The 16,461-nt window shown below is 46.1% G+C and overlaps 1 protein-coding gene across 5 annotated transcripts in view; it reads right to left on the reverse strand.

Moving 5' to 3' along the window:
- TACC3 (transforming acidic coiled-coil containing protein 3) overlaps nucleotides 1–16,461 on the reverse strand; it is a 610,937-nt gene that overhangs the window by 273,063 nt on the left and 321,413 nt on the right. For all 5 annotated transcript variants that reach the window (XM_085642581.1, XM_085642579.1, XM_085642580.1 and 2 more), the window contains exon 10: nucleotides 11,128–11,283. In XM_085642581.1, the coding sequence (XP_085498707.1) occupies nucleotides 11,128–11,283 (156 nt within the window). The remainder of the gene's footprint in view (nucleotides 1–11,127; nucleotides 11,284–16,461) is intronic.

Raw genomic sequence — 16,461 nt, forward strand, 5'->3', positions numbered from 1 at the left:
AAAGTTAGCTCAGTTACATGAGCACGCAAGACATTCTTTCTGTAGCACTGTTCAAATTCGTGTAACAGCGCTTTTACAGGTGTGGAGGTTACTCCGTTATCCTCTGCCCCCTGCGCAGAGTTACAAAAACTGGGCCTAAATCCATCATTTATTTGCTCACCATGCCATTCCAGTTTGAACCCAGCCATGGGCAAATCAGTCTTGACCCTGTGCCTCATGGGAACAGTCCAGCCCGAACTGCCTAGCCAGGTTCTCCCTGGACAGGAAACAAGGAACCCGCAAAAAAGTGACAGGGAGTGTCTGGGGGTGGATAAAAGACTACCTCACCCTGTGTTTTCAGCGTGCCACCAGTAGCTTCTGAAAAAGGTTCGGGTACCTGTACTGTTTCTTTCACAAATCAAGCACTTCACATTAACCTATTATCAGCATTGCATTATTACTGTAATATTTTCAGAGGCTGGCTTTCCATTACCACGAGGGGTAGCTGCAGGTTGAAGTTCAAGAGAAGTCCAAATGGCTAGGTACTTGTCAGAGTGCAATACCATCACAAGCATTGAAGACACCTGTATGAATTTAGTTAAATAAATGTCATTCCTTAAAACCCTACCAATACTTAAAAGCATATTTAGAATGACAAAAACATTTGGCTCAACTGTCTTTTCCTTCTCCACACACATAGGAGTGTCCCTTTATAGAGAACTCAAAAATTGAAGCTATTTCTCTGACATCTATAGATAGGTTTGAGTCCCACTACTGTGCGGGTCCTGTGCATGGGTGTGTAATCCTGTTTGCTGTGATTTGCATCACCATGCTCTAATAAAAAATAAAAAAAAAAAAAAAGTTTGAGCCCGTTCATTTTTGGAATGTTCCGTCCCTCAGTGAATGGACAGCAGTGACAATCTGGTGCTATAGAGCTCTCTGCTCATTGGAACTAGTGATGCACACATTTAAAAGAACTGTAAGTCGCCAGGGGATCTCTGCATTTGTTGAGAAAAAATGTCTGTGCAGAAGAGGGTGCTGCGTTCTGGAAGACGTTTAGAAACATTGAAAAAGGCACGAGATTAAACATGCCCCAAGCTCCCAGACGACCAGTAGCTCCCAGCACTCCAGAATGTCAAATCTTCCATCTTTGGCTTCAGCCATTGGCTTTCGAGCAGATATTGATGGTTAAGAAAGCGGTTTAGACTCCAACTATTTGCCAAATAACTTGTATACGGTGTTGTAACAATGCCTATGGTACTGTCAGAAGGAGATTGCCAAGTTGTTCCAAGAAGAATCAGACATCTTCCAGTACCCTGACAAGGAAGAAGGTCTTTCCTTCGGATGACAAATATTCATGCCTTTCATAGTTAACAGATGAGGCTTTCCCTGCCCATTCAGTCCACCCATCTTCTGGACTACCACAATCAGTAGTATCTTCACAGTTTCAAGTTCAGTTTTTTCCAACACTGAGTGCAGTGAAGCAGTGTGCAGGATTGTAATTGGATGAACTATTTCACCTTAAATGCCACAGAGGGGATTGCAAAGCTTTCGCTTTGCATGTAATTCGCCCATCCCCTTAGGAGTGTGATTACCTCTTGAAGTGTAGTCATCTTGAAGTATTGTGTTCACATAAACTTGATTAGATATCAGAGGTCTAGTATTGGTCTCCGCATTCGATATTGTTTGGGTACTACAAAGTACGATGAGTAGATACCTTTCTCTTGTAGGGGATTTCCGTGTAAAGTCAATCATGTGAATAGTCCCGCCCATGTGCATGGACCCCTGATCACTTCATTAGATATATCTTCTTAGGTTGTCATCTTCTGTTTTTCTTCAGGAAGGCCTGTATGGACACTTAAGAGATAAGAATACAATAATGCAGCCTAAGAAACGAGGCGACACTGGCCACTACTGCATCTTAAAGTGAAAAAGATAGCCAGTTTAACTTTAAGTTTAGTAATTTACTGAGTTTTACACATAGAAAACTCTCCTTCACAAAACTCCTTTTTCATGATAGCGATGAAAGGAATGGATAGAGAACACCCCATAGGCTGCCATTATGTGTCTGCAAATGAGCACCGTGCCTTTAAGAGTCTCCAGAGACCCCCGGTATCCCATGAGTCACAGCCAGAGGCATTTACTTTCAGTTCTTTTATTCCAGCTCCTGCTAGCAGGACCCTAGAGCATTGAGCTCTACCTTTGGTATTTCATAAAAATTAGTCATTATTTCTGGACGTTAGCAGTTTCACTCGACGTCTTTGGCCTTTAGCTAACTACGTCTGTAGTTTTTTGGCAGTATTTCTGCTGTTTTCTTGTCAAAATGCCATCTCTATTTGACAAGTGCCCTGAATGCGGTAGGAAGGTGGTCAAGTCGGATTCCCACGGAGTTTGTATCCTGCGTTTGCCTGTGTCCCATGTTCCGGACACCTGTGCCATTTGCAAGACCTTTTCCAGGCGCACCTTGCATGACAGGGAGAAGATTCGTCTCCAAGACGTGGAGCAGAGGAGACAGAAGGCAGCTTCTTCAGCCTCTGGGAAAGAAGAGGCTAAGTTCTCTACCAAGTCCCATGCTTCGACCTCTGGAGGGCTCCCAAGTGTGAAAACGGCAGAAAAACGAAGCCGTTCCCGGCTGAGGGCGGTGACGTCGAGAGCAGGCATGACTACGATATGCTCTGTCGACCCAGGGCTCTGGGTCGAAGCGACATCGACAATAAACGTCGAGGAGGAGAACGGCGAGATCACTGTCGAGGGGTTCCCTGCGTTCGACGTCGACACAACGAACATCGCAGTCGAGACATCGGCATCAATCTGGGTCTCTCAAGCAGCACTCGCCGCCGAAGCTTCGTCACCGATCACCATCGACATCAACGCGAAGATAGACGTCGAGGAGGCAATCTTCTACAAGAAAGTCGAGGTTGAGGAGAGCCTCAAGGAGAATGTCGACGTTGATACCACGTTGAGCAGTGGATCGACGTAGAGGGGGACTGATGGAGCATCCAGGGTCCCTTCCTCATGGCCCGCTCGTAAAAGGAGGTTGATCTTGTCTCCCAGTTTGGAGTATTCACGTACCTACTCACCAACTAGGTCGCCTCCTGCTTCGCTCCCACCGGTGGTCCTACCAGGAATACCACAGCCACCACCAAGACCTCCGCCTCCAGCTACTCCTCCGCCGCCACCACTTCCACCACGATTCCTCCACCAGCACCGCCTCCTCCTCCTCAACCTGAGCCCGTGGCTCCTCAGCCCATGCGCCCTGTGGAACCTCGATGACCAAGAACACGGTCTCGTTCGACATATCTGTCTTCCACAAGATCACGTTGTAGCCATTATGAGAGGTCTCGGTCCCGGCATACAAGGGACACTTCTTCCACGAGTACAGGGAGGTACTCTCCTACTCTCACGGACTCTCCCCCCTCAAAGGGTGTCACCGGTTGATGACATTTCTACCTTCCAGGAGGTTCTGGTCAGAGGGGCTACGAAACTCAGCATTCCCCGGTCTACCCATGTGCAGCCGACCTCTCTGATATTTGAGACTCTGCAGAAGAGACAGACATCGCGTCCATTGTTGCCGGGTCTGGAGGAACCAGCTATGGAACTGTTGCTAACTCCGACTTCTATAAAGTCTGCACCCTCTAGGTTGCAGAAGTATCGTTCGCCTGATTCGGGTTCCTGCCTTCCTCTGGCTGGAACCCACTCTGGACTCTGATAGTGGTGGCTGCACGGAAACCGCATACTACAGCTCCTACTTCCATGGTGCCACCGGATAAAGAGCTGTAAGCTGGATTCAGCGGGCAGAAAGGCTTGTAACACCGCGGCGACTTCCATGAAGGCGGCGAGCTCTACGGGCTTGCTGGGCCGTTACAATAGATCATTGTGGGAGTCCCTTCGGAAATTTGTGAATCTCATACCCAGGGTAAGGGGGAAGACTTCCAGGAGATTGTGAATGAGGGCCTGATGGTCTCCAACCAAGTCATCAGCGCTGCAGCGGACACTTCTGGCAGCCCACGTATTGCCATGGTATCGCTCTACGACGTCATGCTTGGCTTCCTCTTACATCACTGAAGCCTGAGGCGCAGCAGCGAATCTCCAATCTCCCGTTCTCTGGCACAACGCTCTTTGGTTCCCACGCGGACGACGAGATGGCCCGCATGAAGATCGAAATGGAGACGTTGAAGGCTGTAGGTTTTGAGAAATCTAAAGAACGCAAGACCTTCTGTCCTTTCCAGAGGCGTTATTCCTCTCAGGGTCGTCAGTCCAACAGCAGCAATTCCAGCCCTCCTTTCAGCCATTTCAAAAACAACAACAACGAGGAAGATCTAACCAGCAGTCTGGAGAGGCGTACAAGGATCCTGCTGGTCTGAAGCCCTGAAGGGTTTCTTCCCCCTCGTCCGTTGTCCGCTCCGGTGGGGTTCAAGATCATCTGCCAGAGTGGCAGAAAATAACTCAGGACAATTGGGTGCTGAATATTGTTCGCAGTGGATATTCGATACGTTTTATAAGCCCTCCTCCATCAATTCCTCCAACTCGATCAAGATACATGCTGCACAAGTTGCAGAAGGAGGCCAACACCCTCCTGGAGAAAAGGGCGATAGAATCTGTCCCTCTAAATCAGAAAGGAACAGGGCTGTATTCACGGTTCTTTCTCGTCCGCAAGAAAGACAAGAACAAGTTCAGACCCATTCTCGACTTACGACAAGTCAACAAATGGGTTTGAAGAGAAAAATTTCAGATGTTATCTTTGCATCAGATCTACCCTCAACTTCATCAGGAAGACTGACTATGCGCAATAGATCTGCAGGACGCATACTTTCATGTGCCCATAGCGAGGAAACATCGCAAGTTCCTGCGTTTCACAGTGGGCAACAACCATTATCAATACTCCATGCTGCCCTTCGGCCTGAAGTCAGCACCTCAGACGTTTTCCAAATGCATGACAGTGGTGGCTGCGCATCTGAGGAGGAACAAAATATTAGTCTATCCATATCTGGACGATTGGTTGATCAAGGCAGCTACATTTCAGGAAGCGCAACTGCATTTCAATCGGACTTCCAATCTCTTACTTCGTTTGGGACTTCACATCAACCTCACAAAGTCGGTCTCCTCATGTTCAGTGTCTTCAGTACGTAGGAGCTACTATCGACACACGCACAGCCAGCGTGTGTCCTTCAGAGGAGGGACGCTTATCGATCCTTCGGAAGGCTCAAGATCTTATGATCATGCCCGCACCAACAGTGAGGAAAGTATCGTCTCTCCTGGGTTCGATGGCGTCATGCATCTTCCTCACTCCGAATGCACGCCTCCATATGAGACCCTGCAGGAATGTCTGGCGGATCAGTGGGACCAGACACTGGGGGACTGGGAAGACAGGATTCAACTGTCGCAACAGGCTCGTCAGTCCATCTGATGGTGGTGTTCTCCAAGCAATCTCCTCCGGGGGATTCCCTTCCACAAGGAGATACCCACACAAACAATAGTAACAGATGCTTCTCTCCACGGATGGGGTGCACATTTCGACCACCTACAGAAACAGGGTGCATGGACTCTGAAAGAAACCAAGTACCATAATACCTTCCTGGAACTTCGAGCAGTCCATTTGGCGCTGAAAGCATTCCAGACGTCTTTTCACTCCAGCTTCCTGCTGTTCAGACAGACAATACGACAACAATGTTCTACCTCAACAAGCAGGGGGGCTCCAGATCTCGAGTGCAGTCTCAGGAAGCTCAGGCCATCTGGCACTGGCTGTTAGCCGGGAACCTGACCATCACGGCAACTCACCTTCCAGGTGTTCAGAATGTTCAGGCAGACGCGCTCAGCAGACTCATTCACAAAAACCACGAATGGGTCTTAAACGACGAAGTGGTGGAAGAAGTTTGACAGATGGGGTACTCCAGAAGTCGATCTGTTTGCTACAGCAGAAAACAGCAAATGCCACGACTTCACCTCCAGGTTTTACCAACCAGGGACTCTGGGGAATGTCCAAGGGATCAATTGGTCAGGCGGCTTTCTCTACGCTTTTCCACCAATTCCCCCAATTCCAATAGTGCTAATCAAGCTCTCCCAATCATGGGCCAAGATGATAGTCATTGCTCCGGAGTGGCCCCAGCAGTGGTGGTTCACAGACCTACTCCACTGGTCTCTCCTGCCACATCTCCGGCTGTCGTGCAGGCCGGACTTTGACGAATTTCGGCGGACAGATGGTGCACCCCAACCTCTCGTCGTTGAATTTGGCGGCATGGCTCCTGAGCTAGTTCAATACAGACATTTGACTCTCCCTCAGGACTGTATGGAGATACTGAAAGAGGCCAAGAGACCAGCTACACGCACGTCCTATGCGTATAAATGGAAGAGATTTTGCATCTGGTGTGCTTCTAAGGACTTCGATCCTACCTCCTGTAAGGAAGATGTCATTCTTCCTTACTTGTTACACTTGGTGCAATCTGGCTTTCAATTCCATTCGATCAAAGTTAATCTGGTAGCTTTGACTGCGTATAGGAAATGTCCTTCACAAACTTCCTTTTTTTTAAATCCCAGTCAGAGAGTTTCTTGAAGGATTGAAGAAAGTGTTTCCTCTCATCAGGCATCCTTCGCCTCCCTGGGAGTTGAATGTAGTCCTTTCACGACTAATGAAGGAACCGTTTGAACCCATTTATAAGGCTTCTATTCAGCATCTGTCTACAAGACTGCTTTCCTTGTGGCCATTCCGTCTGCCCGCAGGGTTAGCGAACTTCAGGCTTCATGTTGTACAGAACCTTATACAGTCTTTGATTCCTCTAAGGTAGTTATGAGAACGCAACCTAAGTTCCTTCCTAAAGTAGTGTCGGAGTTTCATGTAAACCAGACTATTACATTACCTACATTTTTTCAAAATCCTTCTTCTCCTACGGAGAAGTCACTGTATTCTCTTGATGTTAGGAGAGTCTTGAAATTCTATTTAGACAAGACTAAGGATATCCGTAGAACAGACCAGCTATTTGTAAACTATGGCTCAGTACGAACTGGTCTTGCTACCTCTAAACAATCCATTTCTAGGTGGATTGTTTCATGTATCAGCGGTGTTTATCAAAAACCAAACGAACCTTTGATTAGTAAATGACTAGGGCTCACTCTACTAGAGGTAAAGCAGCTACAGCGGCTCTACTTCGTGATAAACTTATTTCAAAAATCTGTAAGGCTGCCACTTGGAAGTCAGTCCACACATTCACTAAGCACTACTGCCTTGATACTGATGCTAGGGCAGATGCTCAGGTTGGACAGGCTTCACTACGAAATATATTTGCACAATAGTGAGGTTGTCATCTGTTCTGCCACCGCTGGCGAGTTGTTTTGGGGATGGGCTTGCTAGTCTATTTCACATGATTAGGACTAGACATGGAAATCCCCTACAAGAGAAGGAGTAGTCTCTTACCTGTAACTCCAGTTCTCTTGTAGGGGTATTTCCGTGATAGTCATAAGCAACCCGCCCCTCCTCCCCGGTGGCAGATACAGATGTCCCCAAGACTCAACAGGCTCTGCTTATTTACGCCTTCAAAAAGAACTGAAAGTAAATGCCTCTGGCTGTGCCTCATGGGATATCGGGGGTCTCTGGAGACTCAAACGCACGGTACCCATTTGCAGACACAAAGGCAGCCTATGGGGGCTTCTCTATCCATTCCTTTCATCTCTATCATGAAAAAGGAGTTTTGTGAAGGAGAGTTTTCTATGTGTAAAACTAAGTAAATGACTAAACTTAGTTAAACTGGCTATCTTTTTCACTTTAAGATGCAGTAATGGCCAGTGTAGCCTAGTTTCTTAGGCTGCATTATTGTCTTTATCTCTTAAGTGTCCATACAGGCCTTCCTGAAGAAAGGCAGAAGATATATCTAATGAAGTGCTCCAGGGTCCACGCACATGGGCGGGACTCTTCACATGATCATTACCATCACAAAATACCCCTACAAGAGAACTGGAGTTACAGGTAAGAAACTACTCCTTCCCAGTGTCCCTTCGAAGGACTTTTCAATGGCAGGTTTTTGATGAGCTCCAAATTCCTGACGTAATTGTAGAAGTCCTTGTTCCCTTAATGGTCTTCTCTTGGGGGGGGGGGGAATGGGCGACAGGGTCTTGAGCTTTAAACAATAACCATACTATGTTTAATATCCAGTTGTCCGAGATGATTGGCCTCCACTTCTGAAGGAATCCTCCCCTCCTCGGGTATTATGTGGCAGAGTTGTGGGCAGTCACTTGTCTGCTTAGCCTTCCTCCACCCTCTTGCGGGCAGGCCTATCTTCCATTTCTCGTGAAAAGGTTGTTTCACTGTGTGTGTGTGTTGCAACTTCTGTTGTGACTGCTGGTGTGCGACTAGCTGGCCAAATCCCGGTTAGTGTTGAGGCCAGTGGGAATCCTCCCCTGCCTGAAGGATCACCTGAACTGCTTTGCCCCAATTGTTTTGAGTCTCATTCTACTTTATTTGCTGTAGTGCCACGTCCACAGCTGTTCCAATGAAGTCTTCGCCCGAGAGAGGCATATTGATTACTAATGTCTAGACTTCTGCCTTGAACCCAAAAATCTATAGCCATCCAGGTCTTCGGAGGGTGGCTTCCACACATCTGCCTGCTTACAGTGTCATCCACATCCCACGCTCATTAGAGGTAGGAGATGCCCTTGCCTTCTGGATGAATGCCTTGGCCCTCTTTTTAAACTCCTCCAGAGATGTTGTATGAGGCCCTCCATCTCCTCCCACTGTTGGTGGCCGTAGCCTTTGAAGAGCACATTCAAATTTGCAATTCTCTATTGCATAGCTGCTTCCCTTCCTATCTTTCATCTCACCAGATCCATTTTCCTGCTCTTTTTTTCTGGTAGTGTCCTAGTAGAAGTGAGCACATTGTTCCTCTGCCACTAAAATGGAGTCTGCTGGTACAATTCCCTTGATGTACTGGAGTTACAGTGTGTAATGTTTGCATTACTTCACCTGCGGGTAACAGCCCTTTCTCAGTCTTCCTAGTGCTGGACCCCATCAGTGTCCACCACCCTCAAGTGCACTGTACATGGAGAGGTCGTACAGAGACAAGGGCCTCGAGGGCTAGTTGTCGACATCCTCTACATGGGATTGAATATGGAGATTCTGCACCATGTCGTCAAGCTGTCCCTGGCCTTCAAGAGTGGCAGATTTATCCTCTTCATAGTCTGAGTTCCCTCTCCTCCTCCTCCTCATGTGTCTTCGGCGTAGAGGGTGACTTGATGTCCATTTCCCTCAATGTTGGCTCTCGAAGGGATGCTGAATCCTTTCAAGAAGTTGTCCAACTTCTTTCACTGCAGGTTCTGACCTTCAGTCGTTGACTGTGTCGTCAAGGTGGATTTTGAGGGTATAGACTGCTCTTCGGCTCCTTGGTTACCTTCTGCCATTTGGCCTTCTCTGCGTCTCTAGTCACTCCCCGCTGCCTCGAACCTTTCGATGTCTTTCTCATCAGTCTCAGATGCCCACCCTCTCCCAGCTCTGCCTTCTAGAAGTTCCCCTACTCCTCTTCACTGAAGACTCCTAGTTCCTCTGGGCATAGCCATGGTGTGATGCGTTAGATGCTGTTTAAAGTATTGTCTTCAAGGCTTCGGGACTAATTCTGCACGGGTAGCACAGTCATCAGCGCTGTGAACCTTCAGGAGATACAAGTTGCACACCTTGTGGGGGGTGTTCATCTGTGCGAACTTGTGATGGCAGTTGGGGCAAAATATCAAATGGGTGTTCTCCAGGTCTCTGCATTTGCTGACCACGTGGTGCTCCCCATCGGGGACAAAAAGGCTCCCCTTATCTGCCCATTGAGTGCGGTGCTTCAAGGTGGTCCCCAGTGTTTTTCGCAGTTTTCAAGTTCTTCGGAGCTCCTCAGTCTCGCTTCCAGAACCAACGGCAGAAAAACACAATCTGAAGATAGCGACCATGCACAGGAACTTCAAAGGGTGCGCGTCTGACTTCCCACAGGGATGACATTACCACCAAATGGTGATAGACAAAGCCCAAAAGAGGGTGGAGGGAGGATAGACTAAATGATTCCAGTTGCAACCACTAGATGGCAGAATAGATGCAGAAAAGGATTCATGCTGCAAAACCCTAGTTCTTCTGCATGCTCCTTTGATGTCAAGGTAGACATTTATTTAACTGTCGGATGTCTACTTACATTTCTTGATTTCTTGGCAAGTCACAGTCTGAAAGGTCTCCATGATGTGCGCCAGACTGAACGGACGGCTACCCCATTCTCGTACTGGAACTTGACAGTTGCCTAAAGTCACACCCCATTGTAGGAAGCAGCCCCAACCAATTTGGAGGTGGATTTTCTGGAACACTAGGACTATGTGTTTTCTTCACAAAGTGTGCATTTGTAGTGTCTTAAGGGTCGTAAGGGTCTGCAGAGCCTCCGTGTCACTAGGGATTTAGCCTCCCTACAGTGTCTTCCTGTAGGCTATGCAGGGGGACGTTTGTCTAGAGGGAAGTGTGTCTGGCCACAGAGTATGCGATTATGGAGGAGAGTTTGTCTATGCCAAGGAGTGGTGCATGGGTGCAGGGGAGAAAGGGCAACCACCATCTGGGAAGGAAGCAAAAAGAAATAAAGATCCTTAAGCAGAGGGCTAATAAAACATTAATATACCATGTTAAGAATCCATGTAATTGGTGTAAGTAGTTGGTGGGACAAGCAATGTTCCTTTCTCCCTCTCCCCAAAGACATGTAGATTTCAGTAGGACTTTGAGCCTTAGACAAGTAGATTAACAAAATTCCACATTATACATGTATCAGTTCAGAGGCCTATCAAGGTGATTGTTTCCGGAGTTTAACAATGAAAAAAATACCCATTTTGGATCTGCATTGCACCATCTCTAAACACACAGTGCTGAATTAATTTATGCATTAATGGCTATCAATGAAGATCCTACAATGCAGAACAAAAGTTTTTTGTTACTGTTACAAACGTCACTTCGAAGATATTTGTAGAAGGTTTGCATCATATAGATACCACTAAAATGTTTAAACATTCAAGAGTTTGAGATCATCCAAGAGAACTTGCCCCATGGAAAATACATGGTGGCTTAGCAAGGGCTGGTACAGTTCTAGGTATTGAAGATTCATATTCTATACAAATGGAAGAATTTGAAGAAAGCTATTAAATTATAAAAACAATTACCTCTTGTCGAATCTTCTCTATTGCTGCATCCATATCTTTTTGGCTATATTTCAGCATCTCAACAATGGCTCCAACAGTAGTGCTTGTCAGCAAATTAAACTGATTATCTGAATCAGAGGCACTGGTTGAGGTGTCTTTAATGAAAGGAGGAGGATCCTTAGCAAAGAAAAAAATATATATTAGAAGATTTTTTTCCACACTTACTAAAGTCGCGTTCTACGTGTCAAGAAAAGTATTTTAAAAATGGCCATCAGTTAACACAGGAGGATAATTTTACTTGCACTATATGCATCTGTTTGTTACATGTAGTGCTGTAGATTCACATGCTGGGCATACTTCTGCCATATAGTGTTAGGTTTGGACTGTTTCAATTTGTTTTTCTTCCAAGAGGCCTTTCAAGTCAAGTTCTCGATGACTCCTCTGGTAGAGAAGGCACATGGCACCTACTCCATTATTAGTGAGGCTGAGCAGAGAAACTTGGGAGGGTGATGTTTTCCCACATCTGAAATGAGTCACTACCTTTCAGAGAAGAGGCACAAGTTCATAAAACCAGTTAGTAGCAGAAATGGTGGTTTAACAGAGGACAACTCGCTCCTCTACTTCAACGATGTTATGGCAACAAGACAGTTTAGAGGGTAAGCAACTATAGAGGACAGCTATGCAGAGGTTGAAAGAATGCATGAAGAAAGGTAGAACCACATTTGAGTCCCTCTGGAGCATAACAAAAGAAGTGGGAAACAAATGTTGTAAACCCTTAAGAAAACACATTACAATAGGTGACAAACAAGCAACTGTTGAAAGGCTAAAAGCGAATAGGTACCCTTTAATGTCCCTTACTCAACAAGGTTTTGCTTTGGGCACAACGCAAACATTTCGGTAAGCATGGTATGGAGTGGTTCAATCGGTTTAGGAGCCTCACCAGGCCACAATACTATCCCAAAAGCCGGCACATACAGATTGGAATTCGGGACACCTGGCTGCCAAGATTATACCAACCGATTTGGGAAGAAGTTCTGACCTTATCAACTATTGCTGTTCAATCACTCAACATTGAGGTAGGGGTTGCACAGGCTCAGAACCCTGGCCCACTGCTCGGACAGGTGATCCTCCGGAAGGGTCAGCCTATTCGGAGGACAGATGCTCATACAAAGGGGTTCGAGTAATCATACTCTCCTTGTGCCCTAACCGAGGCCATTAGGATAACTGCCTCATCAGTTTTAGAGTCCGCCTTGCTGAAATTCAGGACAGAGGTTTAAATATAGGGATCATAGCCCAAATTGTCCTGGACTCCATGGTCCAGGTAGTAAGCATGAACTTGCTCCGTGTCTAGAATGGCTCAGAAGAAAGGAACCAACTGTGAAGCAGTCCAGTGTGACTTTGGTACGCTGATCGTCAACTTCAATGATGCTAAGTGAGTCAACGTGGACTGGGTTAAGGAGGAGAGGGGGGGGGGGGGTGTCAGGTACTGCCTAGGCACCCCACGAGCTCATCTTCAGACAAAGTGGAGGAAGACAGGGACCCCTAAACCTCTGAAGGTGTGCTGCAACTACAGCTGTCAATTTCGCAAACAGTCGAGGGGTGCTGACGAGGCCAAAGGGAGCAAAGTGAAAAAATGCTCCTGGCTCACTGCCAGACGCCTAGTCCCAACACTACCATTGTCTCCAGGGTTGAGGAAGACCAGATGTGGGCCAGGGTGACCATTTTGAATTTCTCCTTCCAAAAAAGTCATTGAGAGGCAAAGACATCTAAAATGGGACAGATGTCGATGTCCTTTGGCACCAGGAAGTACCAGGATTAACAACTACAACCAACTTCCTGTGCCTGCACCTTCTCTATGGCTCCTTTAGCTAAAAGAGCTTTCACCTCTTGGTGCAACAGGGAAAGATGGTCCTCATTCAACCGCTGTGAATGGTGCGGCAGGGTTCATTAAAAGGTAGGGAGCATCCCCGCTGGACAATTTGCAGTATCCACTTGTCCAAAGTCATCACTTTCTACGCTGGCAGAATACATCAGATACTGTCGATGACAGGGTGGCTGTGGGCTGAAAAGGCTATACTAATGAGCCTTGGAGGCTGCGGCAGCTAGAAGGGCAGAAGAGATAGACTGTGTGCTGTTCACATTGTCCAAAAAACTCACCACAGAAGGACTGGAGTGACTGCTATACTGGATCCATCTGTTGTCTGTACTGAAAGCTCTACCATAGCCACAAAGAAAGAAACTGTCACAGCGCGTAAGTGAGGATAGAAATGCGGGAGAATGAATGTGGCACTACGTCTCCCAGAATGCCTGCTACGAATTAGATTGGGTGTCCTACCTCTCTTTCCACTGTTTCCTATGTAATCCCTTCCCTCCCGGAACACGGGGCTCGTCACCTGATGACCTCGTAAGACGCCGAGTCCCGACAAGCCCGTGATGTTTCCAGCGCTTCCTGAATTACCCCAACGCAACCACAGAACCGTACCGGGTAAGCGGTGCCTGGCCTCTTCCTGGAACTCGCATCAAAACTTCTCCGAAGGTTTCCCAGAAAGGTGCGGGTTCGAGACACCGCAACGCTGCACTCACACGTCTCGTCGAGTGAGCGCTTATGATCTTCCTTCGGGCTGCCGTCCATACTGCGGACCCCCCGGCACTGTGCACAGGTGCGGAGCCCTGTATTCAGCCAACTCTCACCCTCAAGCCCTTACCTTCTTGATGAACGCGCATAGGAGCGAGAGTTGAGGTAACCCAGGGGCTATCTACACGCTGCCGTAAACCGCGGGTATTGCGGAAGAATTATTTGAGCGCAGGAGCGCTTACTGATTGCCTAGGTCACATGACTTTGGAGAGCTGTTGATGGCTCGCAAGCACACGCGCAGGAGCGCTTTATTCGTATTTGTTTTGGCGTAACTTTGGAGAGCTGTTGTCGGCTCAAACGCACACGCGCAGGAGCGCTTTATTTTGGTTTTCAAGGCATAACTTTAGAGAGCTGCAGAGGTAGCTCTGACTTCTAGGTAAATACCGTTACGTGGCGGTTGGCGACACATGTGCACCCGGAGCGCTACCACTGATTTACTACTTCACCGAGAGCCGCTGCGAGGTTCGGATCCTAGTCCATTGAAGCATACACAGTGGAGAACGCCCTCTGCTAGGGGAAGACTGTCTCACTGAACGCTTGCTGTCTTCCAAGGTAGTGTTCTTTTGCTTCTCTCCTGTATGCTTGGGGCAGACTCACAAGGTACGTGTATTACTTGCAAACCTGTATGGAGTAGTTGGGGGAGGGATTGGGCCACACTTATGGTTTTGTTAAGTGTCTTTTCTGCAGGAACGAATGAGGATAGAGAGTGAACGATACAACTCCCTGCAGTCTTCCCTCAAGTCCTGCGGCCCCTACCTTTTTGTTTCGTTTATCCCTTTTTTCCCTTTCCCCCTTCCTTGTGGTTGTCCCAGACGAGGTGAATCACGTTTCTCTGGGGGGGGAACACACAGATAGGGGGAAGTGGTTATTCACGTCCAGCATCGCTCCTGCTTCAGCCGGCTTAAGGTTGGTACCTACCACCTCCCGTGACAGAAACACGGTTGGTGCAGTTGGCAATACAATATCACCAGCGTGTTTACCCAAAATAATATTACAAATATAAACAGTATATTAAAAAAATTTGAGACAAGACATGTGAAACATTCAAAACATCATGAAAACGGTTATCCCAATAGGACTCAAACATGAAACGATGTCCACTGTTCAATAGTTAAGTGGGACCCCGAAAGTTCCTTGGGTATAACTCCCAACCAACAGGGCGTTGATGCGTTTCGGTGGCAATTAGACAATTTATGCGACCACCTTCTTCAGGACAATTAATAGTCTCTCCAATAGTGGTCATGAATTCATTACACCTATTTAAAAACACTTTAAAAACACTTTTTTTATGATAAAGGAAATTATTATAAAAAAAGTTCATTTTAAGAAGGAATTTGTTTTTTTCATCATAGTGATAAGTGTCTGGGCATAGTGTGATTCCATGCCCTTACAGCTTTAAACTATATCATTCCTAATATTACAGTCCCATTATCTAATCAGATCATCTAACAATTGTTTGAGGGTCCAAACGATTATTTAACAAAAATGCATATCGTACTCACACTCATTCTAATCTTATCATGCCATCCTCATATTTATTCATTCTTACTCATTTACTGGGGTTTTGAAGGGAACATATCTCCAACCCAAAGTCATGCATGTAAGTCTTTCACAATATCATTCTCAGTAAGGAAATCAGGTTAATTTACCTAAATGTCCTTTGAATAACCTGTTGTAGAACTACGAGTTTGGAGGATATGTAGAGCATGTGAGAAATACATATCCCTTATTATTTAAGAGAACCACGAGGCCTGTGTGTAGAAGAGCTCAGGATCCCAGCGCTCTGAGAAAAATTAAATGTTAACATTCGTTAATCCAACATATCAGAAAGGACATTTATGTACATCAATCATAACCATATTTCCTTCCTGAGAATATGATATTGTGCAAGATTTGCATATATGCATGACTTTGGGGTAGAGATATATTCCCTTCAACACCCCAATAAATGAGTAAGAATGAGTAAATATGAGGATGTCATGATAAGATTAGAAAGAGTGTGAGTACAATATGCATTTTGGTTAAATAATCGTTTGGACCCTCAAACAATTGTTAGATGATCTGATTAGATAATTAGACTGTAATATTAGGATTTATATTGTTTAAAGCTGCGGGGCATGGAATCAAGCTATGCCAGACACTTAACACTACGATGAAAAAAAAAAGAATTCCTTGTTAAAATGAACTTTTTTTATAATTACTTCTTTTCATAATGTGTGTTTTTAAATAGGTGTAATGAATTCATGACAACTATAAGAGAGACTACTTATTAATTGTCCTGAAGAAGGTGGGTGCATAAACGGTTCATTTATATACATATATGTGTGAGGAATGTGTAAGATTGATAGATGCATATGAAGGGTTTGAGTATAAGGTTTCTTTAAAATAGTTGTTCCAAGAAAATTTCTGTTTTACCCACCTCTACCAATGGAGTCCCTGGTAGCCACCCCACAAAAGATTATAAATTTGGCCACTTCGTAACCATTCTGCATGGCCAACGAGAGGCAATACCTAGGCCAATGAAACCCACAAAGCAGGAGTGTAGCATTCCAAAAGATAGCTGTCTTTCACAGAGCGAAGGGCCAAACATGTACATGAGAATACACAGTTCCCAAATGTCTGTATCCTCTTAGATTCTCTATCAGGAGAAGAAGAACAAATTCAGGTGACTTTGCTCACAGAAGCCTGCACCACAAGGCTCTCAGAAGTGGGGTACTACT

This window comes from Triturus cristatus, chromosome 2_2 (assembly GCF_964204655.1).
Source record: "Triturus cristatus chromosome 2_2, aTriCri1.1, whole genome shotgun sequence".
NCBI lineage: Eukaryota > Metazoa > Chordata > Amphibia > Caudata > Salamandridae > Triturus > Triturus cristatus.